At 37.4% G+C, this 27,294-nt stretch overlaps 1 protein-coding gene across 1 annotated transcript in view; it reads left to right on the plus strand.

The window, feature by feature from the left end:
• Positions 1-12,733: 12,733 nt before the first annotated feature.
• Positions 12,734-27,294, plus strand: part of ntrk3b (neurotrophic tyrosine kinase, receptor, type 3b) — a 190,113-nt gene continuing 175,552 nt past the window's right edge. Inside the window, exon 1 of the mRNA XM_079802197.1 lies at positions 12,734-13,195. Coding sequence (XP_079658323.1) covers positions 12,948-13,195 — 248 coding nt within the window. The 5' untranslated portion in view covers positions 12,734-12,947. The remainder of the gene's footprint in view (positions 13,196-27,294) is intronic.

Raw genomic sequence — 27,294 nt, forward strand, 5'->3', positions numbered from 1 at the left:
AGTAGCCATCAGAGAATGGGTACATGGTGGTCATAAAGGGATGGACATGGTCAGAAACAATGCTCAGAAACATCCCCCACACGATTACACCACCACCACCAGCCTGCACAGTGGTAACAAGGCATGATGGATCCATATTCTCATTCTGTTTACGCCAAATTCTGACTCTACCATCTGAATGTCTCAACAGAAATCGAGACTCATCAGACCAGGCAACATTTTTCCAGTCTTCAACTGTCCAATTTTGGTGAGCTTGTGCAAATTGTAGCCTCTTTTTCCTATTTGTAGTGGAGATGAGTGGTACCCGGTGGGGTCTTCTGCTGTTGTAGCCCATCCGCCTCAAGGTTGTGCGTGTTGTGGCTTCACAAATGCTTTGCTGCATACCTCGGTTGTAACGAGTGGTTATTTCAGTCAAAGTTGCTCTTCTATCAGCTTGAATCAGTTGGCCCATTCTCCTCTGACCTCTAGCATCAACAAGCCATTTTCGCCCACAGGACTGCCGCATACTGGATGTTTTTCCCTTTTCACACCATTCTTTGTAAACCCTAGAAATGGTTGTGCGTGAAAATCCCAGTATCTGAGCAGATTGTGAAATACTCAGACCGGCCCGTCTGGCACCAACAACCATGCCACGCTCAAAATTGCTAAAAATCACCTTTCTTTCCCATTCTGACATTCAGTTTGGAGTTCAGGAGATTGTCTTGACCAGGACCACACCCCTAAATGCATTGAAGCAACTGCCATGTGATTGGTTGATTAGATAATTGCATTAATGAGAAATTGAACAGGTGTTCCTAATAATCCTTTAGGTGAGTGTATATATATATGGAGTGTTCTGGAGTTAATTCTAAGTGTGGTATTTCTTGCATTTGGAATCTATTGCTGTGAACCTACATCATGTGTTCAAAGGAGCTCTCCATGCAAATCAAACAGGCCATCATTAGGCTTTAAAAAAAAAAAAATCCATCAGAGAGATAGCAGGAACATTAGGAGTGGCTAAATTATCAGTTTGGTACATTCTGAGAAAAAAAGAATGCACTGGTGAGTTAAGCAACATTAAAGATTAGACAACAGTGATGATCTTCTCCATGGGTAAAGAAAAAACCATTCACAGCATCCAGCCAAATAAAGGACACTCTCCAGGAGGTAGGCGTGTCATTGTCAAAGTCTTCACAAGAGCAAATACAGAGGGTTACCACAAGGTGCAAACCATTCATGAGCCTGAAGAATAGAAATATCTAAAAAAGCCTAACCAGTTCTGGAAAAGCATTCTTTGGACAGATGAAACTAAGATCAACGTGTACCAGAATGATGGAAAGAAAAAAGTATGGAGAAGGCTTGGAACAGCTCATGATCCAAAGTATAAAATGACATCTGTAAAACATCTGTCTGTCTGTCTGTCTGTCTGTCTGTCTGTCTGTCTGTCTGTCTGTCTGTCCGTCCGTCCGTCCGTCCATCTATCATGTACAAGGGACAGTGGTACAGAACAAGTGTTACATAGCCACTTTTAGTGAGAATCTATTAACTAATTAACATAACATTTATATATATATATAAGCATTTATGTAATTTACTTGTAAATAATTTAGGACATCTATTTGCATCCTATTATTTGTGTAACGTGCTACATAGGCTATAAACAATATCTGCAACATGTTGTAGATTGCTTGTTGAATCAGCTTTTGAATTACGGTTCAACCAACATAAGATCAATAAATGTCTCAATTATTAAAAGGGCAAGTCTTTGTGCTTTAATTCATGTCAATTTTCCAAATCCATTACATGTTGATAAAGGAACATATTGCTAGCTTTTTACCTGAGGCTTAAAATCCAGTGCTATTACAGATGGAGATGGTCCAAAAGATTGACAGATAACCTCTCAGTCCGGAGAGAATGGCAGTTTATAATGACAGACAGTCCTCAAACAGGTGATTAGGAGGATAATGTGTAAGCCGTAAGACTGCCACATTAAATGGAGAAGCAATAATATATGGCAACATTTATGTTCAGAGAAGGACAAAGGCTGTATATGTGTCTTGACAGGTAAATGGAAACTAAAAGGCAGGAGGAGAAATGTCTTTCTTTGAAGATGTTATAAGCAATGACATTCAGTTTGAAAAAGATTTTTAAAGCTTTGAAAAATGTTCTTGAATCTCTTGAATGTTGTTCTTTGAAATACTTGAACAAGCTTCATTGAATACACAGCAAGTATATGCACACACACATACACACACACACGCAAAGTCACATGTTAATAGAAAGTTGACCAAATGTAATAGTTATACTACACGGCGTAACACAACATGCAGTTCTGATTTCGCTGTAGCTTATAATATTAATTTTCTGAGGGTTTTCTTTGAACAGGACTCATAAGGTTCATAAGCATAACTAAAATATATTCACAAATGAAAGCACACTCTTGGGCTGTTTAAAACTGTTATTAAATATCCAAACGTGGACAGAATTCTGGGCTGAAATTTGCTTTTAGCTCTATGATTCATTAAATAAGAAAAGTACTTAAAATAATTTAATGAATGTTAAATGTTGCCTATTATTGGCTACATTCACAACCTCAAGCCAAAGTGGCTGATTGACTGATTGATCATAGGATATTTTAAATGTTGCTCATATTGGAGAGACACACTGATCAAAATAGGCAACACTTCTAAATAAATAAATAATAAACATCTGGAAGTCCATGATGTTCTTTATTGTAGTATTAACATGTTATTCCTTGCACCATATATCTTGCCACTTTCTACTGTCACTGTTCACTGCAAGTGTCAAATGACTGTACAATCAATATGAACAATTACATGCTTGCATTTTCGTTATACTTAATTTAGTGCAGCTCATTGGTATTTTATGATCCATACTGAGGACAAATCAGGCATGCATGGCCATTGACAGATCTGAATTGAAACTAATTCAATGTGATCTTCACACTGAAAACAGTTCATCAGTGGTGTGATCTTTAAATAATGAATCTGTATGCACAATTCACTCAAGTATATAAAAATACATAAAGACATATAAATGGGACCTGAAAAAATAAATACATTTGTTGTGTTGTCTGTCTCAGCTGGTTTGACGTATCTATAAGTGGTGGGATGTGGTGCTGACATACTTTAAGGCTGAACTGAAAGTGAGCCCTGCCCTTGTTTCCGCAGCCGATTTGACAGCTCCTCATAATTACCCCCGGGCATTCTGTCGCCTCAGGTATGGCTCTAAAAAACGAACGCACTTACTCAGTCTCCCATTTATTTATTCTTAAAACCCCTCTGCCATTTGCTGCCATCCAATGTTGAGAAGGTACTGATAATATTGCATGTAAACCACAATTATTCATTTCATCTTTTTAAATTCCAAATGTTCACGTCTCGGTTTAAATTGTTCACACTGTAACCTTGCATTAAAAACAATTTCATTCCTTTTGAATTATCTGGATTTGTGCCAAATGCATGGTTCAAGATAACGTCAGCTGACTGTTATCATGTCATTATAATGAGGGCATGTTCAGCAATATCTGTGCTCTTGTTTTGTAATCTTTTACTTTGTATTTGTTTCAGTTCCTGCTTCCTGTGTTTTCCTCATTCTAGGACTGCATGTGAAAGCTTAGGCAGCTGACTTGTTGCCTCGCTGCCCTATCAGGCAAGGACTTTGCAGGCTGCGTTTGTGCATGACGTTACCCTGAAACTGATTTCAGACAGACTTCTGAGGTAGCGTAGCGGTTTAATGATCTACAAAAAAATAGAGAGAGCTTTGGTTTTAACTAAACGAATATTTAACTACTACAATAGTAATTTCTTGCTAGAAATGGCATCAAAAGTGGAAAATGTTGGTTAAAAACGTACATTTACACATGACCACCAAACACAACTTTCAGACATCATCTTTTTCTATTTTTCTAGCTTAACTGTCACAGAATAGAACACACAGGATTGTGGGATATCAAAGGCAGCGAAGGATACATCTATGCTGCCTTCAAAAATCAATCAGATGAAGTTATCTCAGGAGACAGGCACAGTGCCTTCCTTCCTTGGGATGCATCCTCCTAAAGCAGCATTTTACGCTTTTGGACGAAGCCCCTGATTGTTATCACCTGTATTCATAGTTTTCAGTCATGTGACTGTCGCAGAACCTTGAATGGCAAAACCGCCATAGAACTCCATAGAACTGCAGCACAAGCCTGTCAAATTTCCATCTTAAAACCAAAATATGTGAACAAGATGCACGTTTTGGGCACTTATGATCCATATACAGCAACTGCTGCAGTATTTCAATCACTGAAAACAGCGGGACGTTTTTAAAATGCTTAACGTGAAAAACACTACAGGGTGAGCTGCACCAATAATAGGATTAAATTAAGCAAAGTTTAAAGGATTTGATGATATGGGTTTTATTTTTATGTTTTTGCACCACTTAATTTTAAACACAGATTAATAATGCAGTAAAACCGTTATAGAGCTGATCAAGCAGCAGACGGAGGGTGAACTGATTACAGGCTAAAGTGCAACCCACCCTTAAGGTGCCATAATGTACTTAAACAGTGATATTAAAAGATCAAATTCAGTTTACACCTTTTTGATGATGCATACTATATACAGGCGAGTAGATGAGGCAAGAATATGAACGCAGCGTGTTTTCTTTATAATGGGTTTCGATGGGGAAAACACCTAACGAGAAACCTTGTGTTGCATTAATATTCTGTGTTCATCTGCTTTCCTGTACAAAGTATGCAACATCAATAAGGTGTATATTGAATTTGGTATCTATTTTAAGTCTTACTGCATTAATACTGACTACAAACCTGGCAAAAATGACTGGTGGGCAATGGAGGAGAGCCTTGTTTTGCCCTCCAGGTGGGTGTTCCTGTAGGCGTGTGACGACACGTGAAAACTATGAATTGTTTTCATGTTTTATGGGGACTTTCCACACTGCTAACCCAGATAAGTTGAATTTACTTAAAAAAAATTAGGAAACTGGTTGCCCTAAAAAAATTAAGTAATGTCAACTTAAAAATGTTAGTTAATTTAACTTAAAATAATGTGTAATATAAATTACTTTGTACTACACATAGTATATTTAAGTTCAACTAACTAAGTAAGTTAAGTTTATATCCATTGTTTTATTTTTTAATTTGTTATATCAAATAAAAGGTATATTCATCCAATTTTCTGTTTTGATTCAATTCAATTCCAAAACATATACACCGTAAAAACAAATTTGTTCAGTTAACTTCATTCAATTGTGCAAACTCGTTGCCTCAAGTTGTTCTTACTTAAACCGTTTAAGTTTTGTCAACTTAATTCTATCTGTGATCTGAGGAAGTGTACTCCCAGAGTGCATTGCAGCATTTTTGGCTTTATTTTACCATTTGTCTTTTGTCAATATAACCCCAATAACGACAGCAAAAAAAATTGTAAAGGTATTATTAATAATAAAAATAAAATTGCATGCTGAATGTTAAAGTCTGTGTGTGACTCAAGCACGGTCATTGGTCAATTGCAAGATATTGTCACAAATATAGAGGGATTATATTAACCCAATTAAAAGTTTATGCCATAAGTGTTAGCAAAAAATATAGTTATGTTATATATCATCAATTCACTACTTTTTCATATATATATATATATATATATATATATATATATATATATATATATATATATATATATATATATATATATATATATATATATATATATATATATATATATATATATATATATATATATATATATATATATATATCTGTGATTTCTTGTTGCGTTGCTGCATCAATAGGAAGAGAATTACAATAATATGAATGAAGTTCCAAGTGCCCAACCAAAGGGAACACTAATCACAATATTGGTGAGAGGAGGTGGAGGAAATGAGGGAAAAGTAGCAAGTAAGTAAATAGTTAAGTAAGTAAGTTCAACAAATTATTGGACATTAAGTAAAGTTTACTAAAAAAAGTCTTAGTAAGAACAACTGTTGGATTTTACAGTGCATAAACATAATGATTTTTATATTAAACAAACTGTATATTATATCCCTCTACATTAAGCCTACCCCTAAACCTTCCCATCACAGAAATATTTCTGTATTTTTACATTTTTATAAAAACATCACTTATAATGCTGTTTTCCTCATGGGGACCAAAAAATGTCCCCAAATTTTGACCAAAACATTTTGTCCCCATAATGTAGGGTTTACCAGGACAAACACACAGAGACATATACATTTATAAAGCCTATTTTAGTATTTTTAATATAACACGAGCTGCAGAAGTCCATTTTTCCAGAAAACAAAAAAATGTCTTTGTGTATTTCAATTGCTCGTGAGGGCTATTTTTGAACCTGGTTGTTTTTGCATTGATTGCTCTGAATTACTTCTTGGAAGGCAGTGCTTAAAAGATGTAATGATCTGGGTGATTGTCTTGACTGTCCTTTTCCTGGATCTTAACATGAAAAGGTTCGGGAAGGGCAGGCCACAACCAGTGTCCTGCTGATCAAATGATGTGCTTTAGTCTGGCTGTGGTTTTCAGACGAGCACCAGTCAGTTATAGAAGGGGTGTGAAGGGATTCAATGATGGAGGTGTAAAACCATGGGGGGAAAAATAAACTACTAAACTACTGTCAGGATTTACTAAAGACACAGTGAAAACTTAGCGCTGAAAAGGCATCTTATTGTAAGGACCTTATTGTATAGGAGTTCCCTTTCAGACGCAAAATGTATGGGCGAAGAATATTTAAACGAATCATGCCAGGTGATTTACTGAGGTGTGCATTAGTCAATTTCCTGGTGTTTGCGCCGTCCTTTAGCACATCATAAACCAGACGCTAATTTACGCTGCTCTTGGTAAATTGCGTTGGTCATTTGGAAATAACATCTACAAACATCTACAAAACGCATCAAGATTCTGTATGTCAAGATGCTGTAACTTGAAATGCAAGACAACTGACAACTAACTCCATTCAATGAACAAGCTCTTAGCTGTGAGAGAACATTTTCAGTGAATACTCAGAGGGCATTTCAGAATCCTTTTGCCATTTATTTGAAAATGTGCATGAAGGGTAGATTTTAAACTAGTATTTCACAGATTTTGTTATGCATTCAGAAAAAGTCTCTTTGGGATTTAAAATGTATTAAAATATGCATTTTCCTTATCGACTTGTTTGTCTTGCTTGCTCTGTTTACATATAGTCTGAGAGTAGATTAGGAAAAACCCAACAGTGTTACAATTTGCCCTGTTCTTCTCTACTCTGTGTTCAAAACATTTAGCAGTCCTCATACACGAACACTCTTCATTGGATGCGTTCCATAGGAGGTAGCCGAGATTTCACTATAAGACAATAGTAAGTGTGAAGGCCAAGTACGGTAACCCATACTCAGAATTTGCCCTGCATTTAACCCATCCAAGTTAGTGCACACACATTAGGAGTAGAGAGTAGTGAACACACACACACACTGCATACCATGGATACACACACACGCAGAGCAGTGGGCAGCCATTTTCGTTGTGGCGCCCAGGGAGTGATTGGGGGTTAGGTGCCTTACTCAAGGGCAACTCAGTAATTTACTCCTTGTATTGAGAATTGATCCCGCAACCTACGGGTTACAACTCTGACTCTCTAACCAATAGGCTATTATAGCTATTTATACCAGACTACAAGCTATTACCTATTTATACCTGACTAGAAGCTATCTATTAGAAGTGGGAAGTTTGGATCATTTTACTGACTCGGATCTTTGAGTCTCGTTCAGCAAAATTAACTAATCTTTTTTCGTGTCATTTCGAGTCATTTCGTTCATTTCAGAAAAATATAAATAAAATGACATGTCAAATAGCCCAACCCATCTAGTACTTATGAAAATGTTGATTACATTTGTAAAACTAAATAAAAATAAACTATAGGGTACTGCAACCAGTGACAAAGGGGCAGCCCTGCCGGAGTCACCGGTTCTGTTCATAATTTTTATGGCCAGAATTTCTAGGCGCAGCCAAGGGCCGGAGAGTGTCCGGTTTGGGAACCACACGATTTCGTCACTGCTTTTTGCGGATGATGTTGTCGTGTTGGCTTCCTCGAGCCAGGACCTTCAGCGTGCACTGGGACGGTTTGCGGCCGAGTGTGAAGCGGCTGGGATGAGAATCAGCACCTCCAAGTCCGAGGCCATGGTTCTCAGTCGGAAAAGGGTGGCTTGCCCGCTTCAGGTGGGTGGAGAGTTCCTGCCTCAAGTGGAGGAGTTCAGGTATCTTGGGGTCTTGTTCACGAGTGAGGGAAGGATGGAACGGGAGATTGACAGACGGATCGGTGCAGCTTCTGCAGTAATGCGGTCGATGTACCGGTCTGTCGTGGTAAAGAAGGAGCTGAGCTGCAAGGCAAAGCTCTCGATTTACCGGTCAATCTACGTTCCTACCCTCACCTATGGTCATGAGCTGTGGGTCATGACCGAAAGGACAAGATCCCGGATACAGGCAGCCGAAATGAGCTTTCTCCGTAGGGTGGCTGGGCGCTATCTTAGAGATAGGGTGAGGCGCTCGGTCACTCGGGAGGAACTCGGAGTAGAGCCACTGCTCCTCCACATCGAGAGGAGCCAGCTGAGTTGGCTCGGGCATCTATTTCGGATGCCTCCTGGACGCCTTCCCAGGGAGGTGTTCCAGGCACGTCCCACCGGGAGGAGGCCCCGGGGAAGACCTAGGACACGCTGGAGGGACTATGTCTCCCGGCTGGCCTGGGAACGCCTCGGGTTCCCCCGGAAGAGCTGGAGGAAGTGGCTAGAGAGAGGGAAGTCTGGGCGTCTCTGCTTAGACTGTTGCCCCCGCGACCCGGCCCTGGATAAGCGGAAGATGGTGGATGGATGGATGGATGGATGGATGGATGGATGGATGGTACTGCAACCAAAGCCAAATGATAAGAAACTGAAAAGTTGAATTAATTGATTAGTTGTTGGATCAGGCTATTGCAGTCTAACTCTGTTAGTTCACCTCACCTCCTGATCCAAGACATTCTTTCTTTTGCAACTTGTGTAATACATGTGTGTAATATGTTTTTGTATAGGTGCTATAGGCCTATAAGCTATGTTACAAAGGTTTAGGTAACATTTTTAAACTGATTTTTATTCATTAATAACACAAGGACAAAAAAAATTATAGAACAACTCAATAGAGAAAAATAAAATACAGTTGATTCAAAACGAGTAATAGTCTAATTGACTTGAATTTGTGAAGTTAGACTTGAATAGTCAATATATTTCCCATATTTGTATATGTCTGATATTAACCGAGAATTATATATATAAAAAAAATAAAAATAACTACGTGCTTGTTAGTAAAAAAAGTTGTGAACTAGTGTTCAATACGGTGACAAGTCACGTGGCAAAAGAACGAATGACTCAAACGTCAAACCCGAAAGACTCGTAAGAACTAATCTTTTCTGTTTCCGTTACTGACAGCATAGACTGGGACTGACAGGAAGAACGAAAGACTCAAACCCGAACTCGAGACTCGAAAGATTAACTAATCATTTTTGTTGTTTCCAGTACAGATTCAGCGTAATGCGCATGCGCGGTCAACACAAAATGAACGAATCACTCTCTGAGACAACTCGGTAGTCCCGAGTCATATTAAAGATTTGTTCGAAATAAACGAATCATTCATGAACGACACATCACTACTATCTTTATCTGACTTAACCAATAAAGTGACTTTTATTTATTCAATAGTCATGTTGGTTCAGTCACATTGTACACTGAAAAAAAAAACAATAAGTAAGATTTACTTCATTTTTCTTTGGCAAGTTTTTACACGCATATTTTTTAAGTAAGTTTCACATATGGAATTAAGTAAACTCTACTTCACTAAGTTAAGTAAAATTAACAAAGAAAATAAGTCATTTTAACTTGGCCAGTGTATGCTTTACTTAGATATTAGATATTGTGTAGATACCATAGCTACATAATTTAAGCAACGTGGCATCTGAACACAGAGACCTGAATACTTGGTACACAATACACAGTGACGGTAACATTTAATGGATAGTTTTTGAGTATGTATGTGTCTTTTTGAGTAGAAAATGAACGCCAAATGTCACAAAATGGCAAGTTACTAAACCTAACAACAAAAGCAATGATAAAACAGTGTAAATACAGCAGGAAAACAGCGAAAAATCAACCTTCTTCAAGTGCATGATGCACTGGTAAAAATGATGTGTTGGATTTACTTAAAATATTTATGCACCATTTTTGCATCACACTTTTTAAGTAAGCCCAACTTAAAAATATATGTAACACGATATAATCTACTAAGTAATGTTAACTTAACACAACTTGCACATACTTGCATGTTACATATATTTTTAAGTAAAGAATGTTGAGTGAACTCAACTATTTAAGTACATATAACAAAGGTTTTCTTGTTAATTTTTTAAGTAAAATTATTCCAAGTTGGGTTTACTTAAAAAGTGTGATGCAAAAATGGTGCATATATATATTTTAAGTAAATCCAACACATCATTTTTACCAGTGTGGGAACACCAGTGTAAGAAAAGTTGAGTAGTTTTACTTTATTTTAAAATAATGACATTTATGCTTTAATTTCTACAAGCTTGAATTGAGTACTAATACAGAATTTACTTACTTTTACTTTTTTAATTCTTGCCTGAAATAACTTTTTCATTTGTTTTTTTCTGTAGTATTTACTTCACCACAATTCAATTTTATCAGTGAGAAAAACTGTCCATACTACATGAAGCACTTTTTTTAGGTTCAAAGAGTGTTTTAGGTTTAATAAAGTTCATAAGTGGCATACTGTCAATTACTACAGACAATTTGCACTCTTAATTTATAAAAACAAGCAAAAAGCATTATGCGCTTGCTATAGAAGTCTATAGCTAAAGTCATTGCACTAGACTAAATGTTAAAATACACTAAAAAGTAGTTGTTAGTTGTTTTAAGTCTAGGGAACATTTTTACTTTTTGAAACTACTGTGCTGAATTACTGTATAGACATTAAAAGGTGGACTTTTTTATTTATTTATTTTATTTTTTAAATGTTTGGCTGGCCGAAGTGGCAGTTGTTTGGACCCACTTTATATTGGCCTTAACTACTATGTAGTAACATTTTAATTAATCACTTGATACAATGCACTTATTGTGTACATACATGTTTTTACATTGTACTTAAATTTTTAAAAATACATGTAATTACATCTGTAATTAATTTCTGTAGTTACAATTGTAATTACACAGTTGACACTTCCCTTACACCTAACCCTACCCTTAAACTTACCCATACCACCACACCTGTCCCTAACCCTATGAATATCAGCAAAGGTATTTTGCAATACAATTTGAACAACGTAAGTACATTGTACTTATTTTTCTTTATGTAAGTACAAAGTAGTTAAGGCCACCTAATATAAAGTGGGGCCTAATACGGGGATTTTCAAACTGGGGTCCGGGGACCCCCAGGGGTCCTCCAGAAGGTTCTAAGGGGTCCCCAGAAAATTTCAGAGAATAAAAAGACAAAACAAAAATGGATAAAGTCTACTAAACATTCTAACTGTTTCTCACCTTTCTTGCCATATACATACTTTCCAGAATTGTATATGTTTGCTTTGTATCTTTCTAGTGAGTTTTTCTCTCTATAGTCCCCTTTATCTTGCTCACTGGGGTTGTAAAGCAGTATTCTTAACACGCTAGGTAAACTGCTTGCATACATTTATTGTGAAAGTTGCTTATACATATTTTTTTTTTGAAAATGTTCTTCAGTTTTATACATCCAACATTAAGTATGGCCAATTTAAGTTTGGAAACAATGTGTATTTATAATGTCATACTTACTATTTATCTAACACTTTACAATGTTTTTTTTCATACACAAAAATATATAGATGGATTTTAGGTAGGGGGTCCCCCATAAAGGTTCATCATATTTGGGGGTCCTTGGCATCATAAAGTTTGAAAACCCCTGGCCTAATATATATTTTTTATATGTGTAAAACTTTTCTAAGGAGGAAAGTATTACTGAGTAAACTTTTCTATATTAAACACATTAAACACAACGTCCTGACATTCATGAAAATATGCTCCTCTTTATTTATTTATTTTACTGAGAACACAATTCAACCTGCCAGTCAAAATCTTGTTTGAATGTATGTCAGTTTAGTTTTATGGGCTATGTTGATATTTACATTTGAGTTCGAAGCCAAAATAGGCTACAAAATCCACACACACACACACACACACACACACACACACACACACACACACACACACACACACACACACACACACACACACACACACACACACACACACACACACACACACACACACACACACACACAAAAAACAAGCATTTGTGTAATTGGACCTTATGACAACAGGACCTCGAGTGACAACTAGCCCCAGTCTTCTCTACTTGACAAATCAATTTAGCGGGTAGCCATGCTTAGCTTACTAAAAATGTCAGCGACAGAAAAACAACGTCAACATTTTTTAAACCACTACTGAAAAAAGAGGAAAAAACTACAATCGATGTATAATATTCACCCCCCTGCGCAATATTCTTACATAAAAGCCTTTGTTGGTCGGGAATCCGATTCCTCCTCCTCCTCTTGCAGGTGTCAGTCTTAATTCTGTCCAGTAGGTGGGACTTTATACTCGTCATCCGGAGCATCGCCGCTTCCAGCAGTACTTTCCTCCAGCTTGGACACTGGGAGCATCTCTATGATGGACTGTGGAACGGAAAGTCGAGGCGAGTTGTGGCATTTGCTCTTGTTCTTTTGATAAGGCGGTTAGATTACGAGCCCAACCTCATATATGATGTTCCCAGGCGCGCGCACTCTTATGTAGCCAACGCTTTTAGATATTTAACACTCACATCTTCATCAGCGATCTTCATCATCACCAACCTCATCAGCCCTGGAAGACGTCGAGTCGTTTTGGACCCAAAAGTCATGGATGTATGGTTCTGTTCAGCGGTTCCAGTGTTCACCTGGAGGCTTTTCTTTCTTTCAAGCATCTTCCAGGGTTATTGGAGCTCCATGCTCGATTGTCCACCAACATGCAGCTGTTCGCCCATTGAGATCTATTGCAATAAGTCAGACAGTGGAAATTTCTTCCCTTTACTTGCTCTACAAGATCCGGCGGGCAATGGCAGTAACAATAATGACATTGAAGAGCTCTTCAGGAACATCACGTCCATGTAAGTGCATGGCTTTCTGTGCGTCCCTCTCCTATACTGCGCAAAATGTAGATATATAAATATATATATATATATATATCGCCGCGACTTCCTCATATCTAGTCAAACTTGGCTTCTGTATCAAATATGCATTATTGTATGAACTTTTATTTTGTATTATGATTATTTCAAAACTAATTCGATTATTTAAAGATTCAAAATCGGCAATTCTCCTCAAAGGTTTTACGAGGTACATTTTTAATACACACATTTTGGATATCAATGACGCTCTTACTGTTTGGCTGGTGCCAATTTTATGTCGTGCTTCTGCATTCATTAATGGTCATGGCATGTAAGAACCTGTTTGCTTTCTCCTTGATTTAATCAATGCAACCAAGTCTGCTTTTCATATTATTAAAGAAAACCTCCTTAGGAAACGTTCACTTTGATATGACTGTGTGATTAGCAGCCGTAGGAAAAAGGAGCCTATTGTCCACTCTACCCTCATTGCTCGAAATGAATTGTTTGTGGGTACACATTAATATTCAGGTCTGAACATAAATACATTGCTGTGACATTTATATTATAGAAGTGATTGTAGTGAGAATATAGCATTAGTGAGGAATGGTTTGAAGTGAACAGCAGAGCACCAACAGGTTACAGAGATTTCTTTCATTCAGCACTCTGGACAGCTCCTGCGATCTCCATGGTGCTGGGTGATTACATTCACAACCTTGATCTGTTATAAAACTCCTATTTTCATGTAGAACACGAGAGAGAGTGAGAGAGAGAGAGAGAGAGATAGCTATCCGTTTCTCTTGATGTCGGTCTATCTTGCTGTCTGTCTGTTTGTCCTTTTCATGGCTGGCTGTACCGTGATACATGACAGTGGGTTTTTTTTTTTTTTTCAGTGAACACATGATTTATTTAGTTGCTGTCTCAGAAAATGGAGGAGATCCTTCAAAGTTTCAGTTTTTCAAGCAAAGCGTCTTCAAGTGTACAATTCTGTATAAGAGCTGGAGATTCTTTCTCACTCAAGCTTTTTGAACCAAAATATTTTGTACAGAAAATAATCAGCATATTTATAATGCAACTATTGCATTATCTCAAGTTGAAGTTACCTAATGTATCCTTTACAGCTATACATGTGTGAAACATTTCAGTCTTATTCCAAAAAGAGGATACCTTTGCGTCTTTTGTGATGCTCTTGCGAAAGCATTTGAAACTCGTCATATGACATGCAAGCACATCATTAAGTTTTTATGAGGCCTTTTTTTGTGTGTTAAGTAGGTCAGGACTGTCATTTGAGAATTAAGAATAATGTCAGGGTTTGGCTGTTTAATGTGAAGAACCGTAACTATACAGTATGGCACTGACCCCGTCTCTCCCCTACATGCAGCCAATGGAGTATTGGTTTAAGTTGTCCTCTAAAGGAAATTTGTGCTCAATTTCTGTTTGTCTCTCTTGTAATGGCTATAATAGGGATTTTTGTTGGGGAAGCTGATCGTAGATCAGTGCAAGAGGGCTTCTCGGAGCCATCTGCGTGGGCCCCACTTTTACTGAGGAATATAAATGAAGCACCTTCTGAGGCAACAATCAAAAGATGCATTGATAACCTGTGGGAGCAAAGGAGGTTCAAAAAGGAAGTGCTTGAGATCTGGAAACGAGGCTCGGGTTGAGCTGTTTGAGCTTTTGAAGTTTGTTTCTAAGGTGATTGTATTTTAATTAGCTTATGATGAGTCATGGAGACAAATGATGGTCGTGTTAGACTTACTGTATAGAGAAAGAGAGAAACTGCTGAATTGTGGGTAGCCAGAAGCTGGATGGCAGTAATATATTTTACAACAATCTATCAAACAACTTTGATTAAAAGTCTTCAGATTTATATTTATATATATGTGTGTGTGTGTGTGTGTGTTTGTGTTTTTGTGATTTATGAGGACACAAAATTGTATAATGACACGGGTATTATGACGTAAACATGAAATATTAGGACATTTCATATGTCCTCATATTTAAAATAGCTTTAAAAACATACTAAACAATGTTTTATTAAAAATGTAAAAATGCAGAATGTTTCCTGTGATGGGTAGGTTTAGGGGTGTGTGTGTGTGTGTGTGTGTGTGTGTGTGTGTGTGTGTGTGTGTGTGTGTGTGTGATGGCTAGGTTAAGGGGTAGGGGTAGTGTAGGGGGATAGAATGTACAGTTTGTACAGTATAAAAACCATTACGCCTATGGAATGTCCTCACTTAGATAGCAAAGCAAACCTGTGTGTGTTTCTATGTGTGTTTGCATTATTTTATGACAATTCTCATTATCGCAAGTTTTTGTAATTCTTATTACTGTAATATGAATTTATATATCAATATGTATTTTTACAATATGGTAAAAACAATTACAAAGTAAATTACAGCAGTAACATTACAGTAATGAGAAGAATCTAATGAGAATCGCAGCTGAGAATAATGATAATTAAAACCTCAAAAGGAAAATATCCAGACACATTAATGATAATTTTGAGGGAAATGTGCTGAATTTTCTTGAAAATAATGAAATAACACTGAAAAAAAAAAAATCTTAATGGTTTTAAAAGCTGTCTTTATTTGTTTAATGCAAAATATAATTTATTTTCCTTTTTCTTTTAATATTATGTTACAAATGTGACTGACCGAAATTTGCCTGTACCAATTTCTACTTGAGCACTTGAATGGCCGCGGCTCCTTGTTTAAAAAGTGATAATACATGGACAATGACATGGGATATTCCATCCGTTCTAACCAAATGAATGAATCATTTTGAGCCCCTTTTTCTTTCCTTGTCTAGTCTCACTGAATGGGTGATGGGAAAGAGTGCATTGGTGCTGTACAGAATCAGTGAGGATTTGTTTTTGAACAGAGCATATAGTTCTGTTTTTTCACCCTAATCAGCAAATGTATCCCACAATGTAATGTAATAAAGGCTTGATTTACCCTGCTGCTTCTTTAATTGGAAATATGCCCATGTCATGCTCTGTCTGTGTGTTAATGGTGAGGTTTCTAGGTCAAAACGAGCACTATTCTTTATAATTAGAGAGCCTTCCGATGGCTAAAGTTCATCTGAAGGAGCTGCAGTGCGTAATGCACCATAATGCATAATTATGTTGTATGATATGGATATAGAGAAGCAGAGAGAAACTAGAGATCTTCTGTTCAAATTAAGCGAGGTTACATTTTATTACTTGAGGCAAAACACTTGATGCAAAATACTTGAGGCAAAACAGGTCACAATTTGACTTGCCATTAGTTTTGAAAAAGCAACTTTTTTTCTGAATATAAATGTTTAATTTAATTTATACTCTAAAGAAATAGTTTTTAAAGGGGTCATGAACTGCATTTGTTAAAAAAACTAATTATAATGTTCTTTGAGGTTCACTTATAATGTTTTCTAGATTTTTACATAAAAAAACATCCAAATATAGAAGTAGTATTTTCTATCTAGTTTTTGATCCTCTCTTTGAAACACTTTGTGCCACATTCAAGACCCACTGCTATGATTGGGTAACAGTTTTGCATAATAAAACCAATTTCAACATCTCTGCCATTACACATGTGGAACTGTTTTGAAAACTTCTGATGTTCGCCATACATGTATGAGCCAGGGTCTGATCTCGAATCAGAAGACAAACCTCAAATACCAAGAATAGTCCAGTCTGCGACAGCTTGGTAACTAATCATCTTTATTTATATTTATTCCTTATGCATTTGTGAGGTAGTATTATATGTTCTTACATTATCTTAGCGTTTAAACAAAGACGCTATAGAAAGGTGTTTATCTCATTACATAGTTGAAAAATATAGTTTACAACGGGGCTAAAGGCTCCACGGGGTAAAAGGCTCCTTTTGTCATGGGTGTGTGGAGGCAGGAACAAATGGAGGAATCAGAAGATCCAAAATCAAACAAACTTTAAAGGGATAGTTCACCCAAAAAAGAAAATTAGCCCATGATTTACTCACCCTCGAGTCATCCTAGGTGTATAAGACGTTCTTCTTTCAGACAAATAAAATCTGATTTATATTAAAAAAGTCCTGGCTAATCCAAGCATTATAATAGCAGTAATTGTTTGCTCTGTTTTTGAAGTCCATAAAAAATGCAGCTGTCCGTCGAATAACGTGCTCCACGCGGCTCTGTGGGGTTAATAAAGGCCTTCTGAAGCGAATCGATGCATTTGTGTAAGAATAATATCCATGTTTAAAACTTTATAAAGTAAAGTCTTGGCCGATCGCCTTCCGTATTCAATTTATGGAAAAAGTGTTGAAAGTCCCTCTGCAGTTCAAAATGCTTACGCTACCAGGTACGCTCGTCAGACGTCGCGTAAGCATTTTGAACAGAAAGTGTCACTTTCAACACTTTTCCACGGAAGGTGACTGGCCGGTACTTTACTTTATAAAGTTTTAAATATGGATATTTATCCACTATCCACTCACCCAAACCCTTTCATGCATGGTGTCCACATTTGGGGACAGTTAATTTAACTCCATTTAGGGTTCATTAATCTTGGTAATTCTCTCCAAACCACTTGAGGGCAGTGTCAGTAGATTGACAGCAATATTGTAACAGTGGCTACTGTCTTGTATCCCAAATATTCATTGCTTGATGACATCATTAATCCAAGATGGCTGACAGCAATAGCCATGTGCCAAATGCCCCAGGCATATCTGTGAAAAACTTTTACATAAGAAGGTCAATTGAGCTAAAAAAAAATATTAGTATGTACAGTAAAGTATGATGAATATGTTAGTATTTTAAAAACTAAAATTTAGTGTAAAATGTCGTTTTTATACACCAAAAACGAACTGTCCACGCATGTGGACGTCATGCAACAGTGGAGTCAGATTGCATAAAGTCTGATTTCTGTACCCTGCTAGTATATCTGTTCTGTTTTTGCAAATATGTTTTGAATTGTCTTTTTAACAACAGACATTTAACAAATATATCAACATAGATAACCATTAAAAATGACATATTATGGCATTAAATGGCAACTTTACAAATACATACCGAGACAAATTAGCATTTTGCCTACCAAACAGGGACAGCACAGGTCAAGCACTCAGTACAGAATAATAGAGAATATCCCAGAGGACAGTGTGTGTGTGTGACAGTGACCGCACTGATGAGGAGTGTGTGCCAGCAAAGCCCAGCCCAGCCCATATTGCTATTAGGTTTCCACATATATGTAACTAGCATTATAGTTCCTACACTATGTGTTTTATCGTTGTTATATTGTAATATTAATATTTAAAATATCTGAGCTGTTATGCATAGCATAAAATGACATAATAAAAGCACAATATTCCATATTGTCATCTGTGGCTTTTTGTCCCATTTTACGCCTTTGTTGCATGGTGTCCACATACGTGGACAGTTAAATAATTTTTAAATAAAACAGAATTTTGTAAAAATTTTAATGGATTTCAATTTTAGCATCCTATTAAAGTAATAAAAAGAATGTTAAAAAAATCTAGATAATGTGTTCCATAATTCATGCATGAAAAACACCCAAAAATAAAAATTAGCCCATAATTTACTCACCCTCAAGTCATCATAGGTGTATCTGACATTCTTCTTTCAGACGAATAAAATCGGAGTTATATTACAAAAGTCCAGGCTAATCCAAGCATTAGAATTGGATTCATAGTTGCTCTGTTTTTGAAGTCCATAAAAAGTGCATCTGCCCATCAAATAACATGCTCCACGCGGCTCTGGGGTGTTAATAAAGGCCTTCTGAAGCGAATCGATGCATTTGTGTAAGAAAAATATCCATTTATAAAGTAAACTTTCGGCCAACCGCCTTCCCTGTTTAATTTATGGAAAAAGTGTTGAAAGTTCCCCTGCCGATGGAAAGACTAATGCGACCAGGTCCGCTCGTCATGACGTCACGTACGCATCTTGAGTTTCACTTTCAACAATCAACACTTTTCCACAGAAGGCGGTCGGCCGAAAGTTTACTTGATAAAGTTTTAAATATGGATGTTTTTCTTACACAAACGCGTCGATTCGCTTCAGAAGGCCTTTATTAACAACCCGGAGCCGTGTGGAGCATGTTATTTGACGGACAGATGCACTTTTTATGGACTTCAAAAACAGAGCAACTATAAATCCAATTCTAATGCTTGGATTAGCCTGGACTTTTGTAAAATAACTTTTTTATTCGTCTGAAAGAAGAATGTCATATACACCTAGGATGACTTGAGGGTGAGTAAATTATGGGCTAATTTTCATTTTTGGGTGAACTATCCCTTTAATATATATTTTTGTCATAGCTTGTGATTATATATTTTTATTCATTTATTGTTTTCTCTATAATGAGTGTGTAGCCTACTTGGATTCTGGATTGTGTTTAACAAATAAAAGAGTTACCATTAGTTCCACAAACACAGACGTACAGATATTCTATAGTGATGTAGAAATATATGAATGATACATTTTTAACCCTTTTAATTTGCCAGTTTGTTGTGCTTGTTTCAGTTATTTACTGAATTGAATATATATATTTAAATATTTAAAGGTGTTAGCTCTAATCTTACACTGCAAAGTGATAACTTAAAAGGGATTCAATTCATAATTATTTAATGATCGAAGCACACAAAAAAATGTACGACAAAGCCCTAAAACTGACAATTAATTGGCAAAATCGCGAGCCGCGGGTCGGCTGGGCCAAGCAGAATTTGACCACCTCCGCCTCATTTTGAGCCAGGAAAAACCCTGTAGGACATACGCAAATTGTTGGGCGGGGTCTTTCGTCGCACTATGATGTCTGAGATCAAATTCGAAATGAGTCGTTTTAGGAGCTTGGTTTCAATAAAAGCTGTCTTTGGACTTGATTTGAGTTACTAAATTTACAAGAAGTTCTGAAACTTACAGGATATTTTTAGAGTACAACGACCTCTTACTGTATATGTCAAAAGATCATTTGCCTTTCTCATTTCATGACCCCTTATATAATTTCCATCACAGTTTCTCTTTTGTAGCCTGTTTTGTCCCATGTCTCAAGAATCAGTGCAAGACGAGGACAGAGAGTGAAAAAGACGTGACAGTTCAAATTAAATGAGCAAAATATCTCATTAAATAGATTACATCATGAAATAATCATCTGGTAGCTGTAGGAAGAAAAATGGAGGCACACTTTTTACCCTTGGTGTCTGTTTCTCAAGGCAGTAAAAACAAAGCTACATAAACGCAGAATGACAGCAGCGCGATGCCACAAATGCCACTCTTTTCGACACTGCACAGATTACGTCTGCCACCATAAGACTGCATTGAAGGCAGCATTATTCCACCATGAAATATTGAACACTTTGAATCCATGAACAAAATTCCTTTGATCCTCCTTTTCTAGGTCACATAAAATCCTACATGCCACAAATTCCTTACCAACACAACTATTTTTAGATCCAATTTAATTAATATTTTCTCTCTTTGAAAGCTTAATTTGTGCACACTATGCTGGTAATGATTGTGTTTTAAGCTAATAGGGTAAATACCTAGTCTGCAAAGTTTTGGATGCGCTCCACAAGACTGTATATTACAGAATGTATCATGGTCCTACCTGCTGCATACCATGTTTGAATAGATTTCAGCTGCAGTGTGGCAGAACCTCAGATCTATGGGTTCATATAATATCATGAAATGGAATCTGTCAGAAATTCACGCTTTTCTTTTTTCCCCTAGACTATGAGCCGAGTAGATAGGGAGATTGAAATTGAAATACAGCAGAAAGATTTTAAATGGAAAACGTCCTATCCTATTAAAAGTGTGTACAGTTCTTGTCATGTGCGAGATTCTCAGAGGGCTTGGAATATGTGAAAAATAGATGTATGAAAGTGTCTCAGAATCCGATTTGACATATATTACATGAAAAGACTGCTGTCACTGTCGCTGCGTTTGATTTTATATATAAAATGTCTTTATTATTATAAACCAGCCTCAAGCCCCGTTCTTAGATGATTTATTTCAGTTATGCGTCTGTATGTATACTGACAGGTTTAAACTTGTCCACTGCCAACTTTTAAGGCAGCATCTTTACTATAAAGGAACCATGTAAGTAAATAATTTGAAATGCTCTACAAAACAATCAACTCCTCGCACAAAGTGCACAGGAGACTCACATATGGTTTAAAGCATCACTGCAGTACTATAATAAGCATAAAAATAATGCATAAGCATAAAATAGTGCAACATTTGTAAAATGTAAATCAGTAAAAAAAAAATTACATTTGTAAAATAATTTCTATAGCACACAGTGCTGGGTAGATTACTTAGTCAGTTACTGATTCCAAATTACATGAAAAAAATTGTAACGTAATCTATTACATTACACATTCAAAGTAATATAATCGGACTACTTTGATTACTTTTAGATTACTTTTGAACTAATAGATTACTAGATTAGATTACTCCAGTTCTGCTCCAACGGCTTTCAGCCCCACCCTGCTTCACACTACAATAACGTTAATAAGTCTTTAATACATTAGCTCATCCATGAATATGATTTATGCCCGAGTACCCTCGGATTCTTTTCCACTGGCTGTAGAGGTGAAGACAACAACTCCGATGATTCTGCGAAATCAAGGCACCGTCAAGCTACGCCTTTATGTTGAATACGCACCCTCTAGCAGTGAAAATGACATATTGTGCCTTTAAATGACTCAAGTGATAATTCAAATAATAATAAATGTGTTCGTCAGGAGTTGATTAGATATGCAATGTTGCAATGTTGAGAAAACAGAAGATAAGTGCCGTGATGAAGAGATAATTAGTGTTATTCACTTCACCTGTCAGTGGGTCCTGCCATCCATGTGGATTTTAATTTGACATGTACCACCTACCTAAGCATTGTTGCAGACCATGTTCACCCTTTCATGGAAACCTTTGGTGGCTGTGTCCTCTTTCAGCAGGATAATGCGTCCTGCCACAAAGCAAAAATGGTTCAGGAATGGTTTGAGGAGCACAACAACGAGTTTGAGGTGTTGACTTGGCCTCCAGATTCCCCAGATCTCAATCCAATCGAGCATCTGTGGGATGTGCTGAACAAACAAGTCCGATCCATGGAGGCCCCACCTCGCAATTTACAGGACTTAAAGGATCTGCTGCTAACATCTTGGTGCCAGATACCACAGCACACCTTCAGGGGTCTAGTGGAGTTCATGCCTCGATGGGTCAGGGCTGTTTTGGCAGCAAAAGGGGGACCAACACAATATTAGGTCATAATGTTATGCCTGATCGGTATATAAAAGAAAACTTGATATGCAAGAAAACTTAAAATAAGGCAATTAGCTATTAATTACAGTAGCTTTGTGTGTTTCCACTCAATCCAGCTCAAAAGGATCAGTGTAAGCAGGAATAATGAAAAAAAAAAAGGATTAAATCTAGCAGAAAGCTGCTTTTATATGTCCCACAGGGACCACAATGGAAACGCAACACTTCCGAACCACTATTTCACAGTTGGGCTGCAAAATTTCTCACAATGAATATCCGTCCTTCCTTTATTTGCATCAGAATGTAGTTAGTTAACACTTGTTGTAAGCGTGGGAAACTAGAGGAAGTCGGTGTACGTTTGTTCGTGCACACACACTACGTTTACTATCCCAGCCGGTGGGTTGCAAGTTATGATCAACAGCATGTATGTACTAGGACCCCAGATGGGATGTGCTTTAAACACTTTATTTTCACAGCTGAAAGTTTCCCGGATTTGCATGCTGTATGTCACTTTGGGCTTCTCGCCAGTACAAAAGAGAACAGTGATCCAGTATTTTATTTAAAAGCTTCTCATACAACAGTGTGCTGCTAGAATACTCATCAGGGGATATGCTCATCAGGGGATATTGCTCAACTCAAGACAAGGCGTATTGAGTGCACAAAGAAAGCTCTACATGATATAGTACAAGAAGGCTTGTTGACAGACATACATGCTCCGAATGCCCTGCTGCTGAAGATTTGCATGATGGAACCAACCGCAAGCCATTGACAGCAGTTATTCCAAGATGTAATGTTAAACCAGTGCAATATTTACATGTGCTCTTTCTTCAAATCATTATAGAACACTGAAGTATTTTAAAATGATGGTTTATACTTGTTTAACTATGCTATCACTACACTATAGTAAAGTAAGTTCCCTTTCAGTCAGTCGTTCTTCCTTCAGGGAATAGGGTTACAATAGTATCCTAGAGTCCGAGACTTTACTTTATTTTTTTAATGAACGATTCAATGGCTGACTCATATCGAAATGATTAACTTTTTTGATTTAATGAAATAATGGTTTTGAAAAAATTGTTTAAGTCAGTGATTCAATGACTCGTGAATACAGTAACTTGTTTTGTTCTTGAATGAATCAGTGTTTTGAATAAATCGTTTTACTGAACCGCTCAATGGGCCCTATCATACACCCGGCGCAATGCAGCGACGCAACTGTTTTTTGCTAGTTTCAGCCTGACACAGTTATCATATTAACGTCCAGCGTCACGTTGTTTAACCCTTGTACGGTCTTCGTTTGGGAATTACACTCAGGGCCTTTGGGGTCTCCAACACTGTTCTATATTAAGTCATTTATATAGATCAGTGGTCTCCAAAGACCCCAGGCAACAAAATGAAATTTTGTAACAAAACAATTATTATTTTTTTTTAGAACAAATGTAATTTTACTCCGTTTATTAATGTTTTTACTCAACATATGTGCAGTTTTTGGAGTATTTATAATAATTTTTTAATTTATATAAATAAATTAAAACATTTTTTTTTTTCGGATTTTCACACAAAATCAGTTTTTTTAATGTAAAATTCACTTTATAAAAGACCCACATTTCTAACTTTCTTTCGTGGGGGTAACATGGATAATTTGACATGGTTTACTGTGATTTAAAAAAAAAAAAAAACTGTAAATGGCTGCAGAGCTCCACTATTTGCTATGTGCTATTTTACTGACTGAAAGACATCTTTTCTCAAGTATTTTTCAGTTGGATTCATATCTTAATGTTATGAAAACACAATTATAACTAAAATGAATTAATTTTGTCAAAGTTCAGCATTTTTTTGTTCTGAAAAAAACTTTTTTTCAATGATGTTACATTTCTTTAGAGTTTAACATTTATTTCAAACATCTGATCACAAAAATGAACAGAAATGAACAGTTATATTACATATTGAGTAAAAAATGTGAACATCAAAATGCAATGAACTGAACAGCAATAACAAATGGATTCCTGTGTGTGTGTGAGTGAGCATGATCATTTTGCATTGTGGATGTTTTATGCATTGTTGGAAGTGTGCCACTTCATTTCTGTATGCTTGTTCTTTGTTGTTTCTGTTTTTGAGGAATTTTGTCAATTTTCTAAGCGGGGTCTGAGTGTGACTTTTTTTGTCACACGGACATAAAAACAGATATCAATCCAATTTATTTTTTTTAATTTGTAGATCTAGAGAGTGTTGACAACCGTACAAAGTCTCATGCCATTTGGACAAAGGGAAATGTTTTTATTTTATTTGAGAAAACGTCCTTTGGGGTCAGAAGATAGCAAATGGACTAGCGCCCATCTGTGCGCCCATGGGCGTGCTGGTCTGAAAACGAGGTGTGTTCGCGCATTGTTGGCGCGTTGCTATTTTGAGGCAACTGAAATAGACTGCTCCATTGACCAACAAAAACCTGGTCGCAAATTCCTGCCATGTAAATAGCGAATCCTCCATGGTGCAAACTTGTTTTAAAGGGAATGGGAGATGAGACTCTGATTGGTTTATTGCACATTACGCCCATAACACACCCATGACCCAGTAAGAGAATAGGGACAACCCTTGTGGCTGGTGTGCCGATCGCTTTTTCCGTCGTTAAACTCATAGACAGTAAAAGAAATGGACAGAGCGACTCCATAGACTTCAACGGGGAGAATTGAAGTCAGGTAGAAGCACTCACTTCCTGATGGCTGAGTGTACTGCGCAGCCTCAGACTGAGCTTGACGACGTAGATGTGACGTGATCAGCCTGTCCAACAGTGGCAAGTCTTCTAGTAGTTGTGCAACGTAAAATCTGAATCACCGAATCTTGCAGAGACAGAGAGGGTGGGCAGGAGCAACTTTTGATGAATGAAGCAATATCTGCAACATCTCTATCTGCGTTTATGCCTCCACGTCCCCCCGATTGCCTCATAGACAGTAAAAGATTGCCTGCGAGCTTCTCCTCAGGTCTATACGGTATTTTCTCTACTGTGCGCCGGTTGTCGCGTGATTATGACGCAATCGTTAGCCTATATTTTACAAAAACAGCTTCAACGGGGCGATAGTGTAAGATACAAGGTAATGGAGCCTTTTATACATTGTCGTGTTTGTTTAGATTAGATTAGATTAGATTCAACTTTATTGTCATTACACAAGTACAAGTACAAGGCAACGAAATGCAGTTTAGGTCTAACCAGAAGTGCAATAGCAGCAAGTGCAGGATATACAATGGTTGCGTAAGTGCAGGACATAAAAATGTTCTGAATATATATAAATATGTATAAGTAGAGAGATGGTTATTACTATAAGCAGAACTGAATTTACAGATGAATATATACAGTGAATAAATATACAGATGGCTATTACTATAAACAGAATTTACAGGTGAATATGTACTAGAATATAATATACAGATGGCTATTACTATAAACAGAATTTACAGGTGAATATGTACTATGAATATAATATACAGATGGCTATTACTATAAACAGAATTTACAGGTGACTATGTACTATGAATAAATATACAGACGGCTATTACTTTGAACAGAATTTTACAGTTAGAGGTATACAATAATATGTTAGGCTAATATGAGGAATATAGCAGTGGATTAAGTTAGTACAATAAATTATGGACAGAGCTATCCGAAAGAAAGTGTAAAAGTGCAGTGGAAAGTGGTTGCATATTACAGTTAGAAGTACGGTGCAAAATGCAAATGTAAACATTGTTACTGTAAATACAGTCGGCAGTGCAGATGAGCATAATCCAGTTACGGTATGGTGGTGCAGAATGCATAAGTAAACAGTTGTTACTGTAATAAACAGTCGGTAGTGCAAATAACAAAGTGAAGGCAGATGTGAGGTAGGAGAGTTCGCAGTTTATGAGGGAAGTGGATCAACGGGGGTTTGAGTTCAATAAAGAGACAGCTCTGGGGAAAAAACTGTTCTTTAGTCTGCTGGTCCTGGTCCGGTGGATCCTGAAACGCCTGCCGGAGGGCAGGAGAGAAAACAGTCTGTGGGCTGGGTGAGAGGAGTCCTTGAGGATGCTGCGAGCTCGATGCAGGCAGCGTTTCCTCTGGATGTGTTCGATGGCAGGCAGTGGAGTCCCTGTGATGCGCTGGGCAGTTTTCACCACCCGCTGCAGTGCCTTGCGCTCCGCAACAGAGCAGCTCCCATACCACACTGCCACACAGTTGGTCAGGATGCTTTCTATTGCGCAGCGGTAGAAGTTCACCAGGATAGCCGAGGAGAGCTGATTCTTCCTCAGTGTCCTCAGGAAGAAGAGGCGCTGGTGAGCCTTCTTGACCAGGCTGGAGGTGTTGGTCGTCCACGACATGTCCGCCGAGATGTGGGTCCCCAGGAACTTGAAACTGGAGACACGCTCAACAGCCATTCCATTGATGTGGATGGTGTCGTGTGTGCCTCTTGACTCCTTCCTGAAGTCCACGATGAGCTCCTTCGTTTTGGTGGTGTTGAGGAGCAGGTTATTATCAGCGCACCATGTGGCCAGGTGCTGGATCTCCTCCCTGTAGGCAGTCTCATCGTTGTTGCTGATGAGACCAATCACCGTAGTGTCGTCCGCAAACTTGACGATGGAATTAGTTCCATACACAGGCTTGCAGTCGGAGGTGAAGAGGGAGTAGAGAAACGGACTTAGCACACAGCCCTGTGGTACACCAGTGTTGAGTGTGATGGACGTGGAGCAGGTGGATCCTGATCGAACATTCTGGGGTCTGTCAGTTAGGAAGTCCAAAATCCAGTTACACATTGAAGTGTTGATGCCCAGGTCTCCAAGTTTGGCAATTAACTTGGATGGGATGACAGTGTTGAATGCTGAGCTGAAGTCAACAAACAGCATGCGTGCATAAGTGTTTTTAC

Source organism: Gobio gobio (assembly GCF_949357685.1).
Source record: "Gobio gobio genome assembly, chromosome: 2".
Taxonomy (NCBI): domain Eukaryota; kingdom Metazoa; phylum Chordata; class Actinopteri; order Cypriniformes; family Gobionidae; genus Gobio; species Gobio gobio.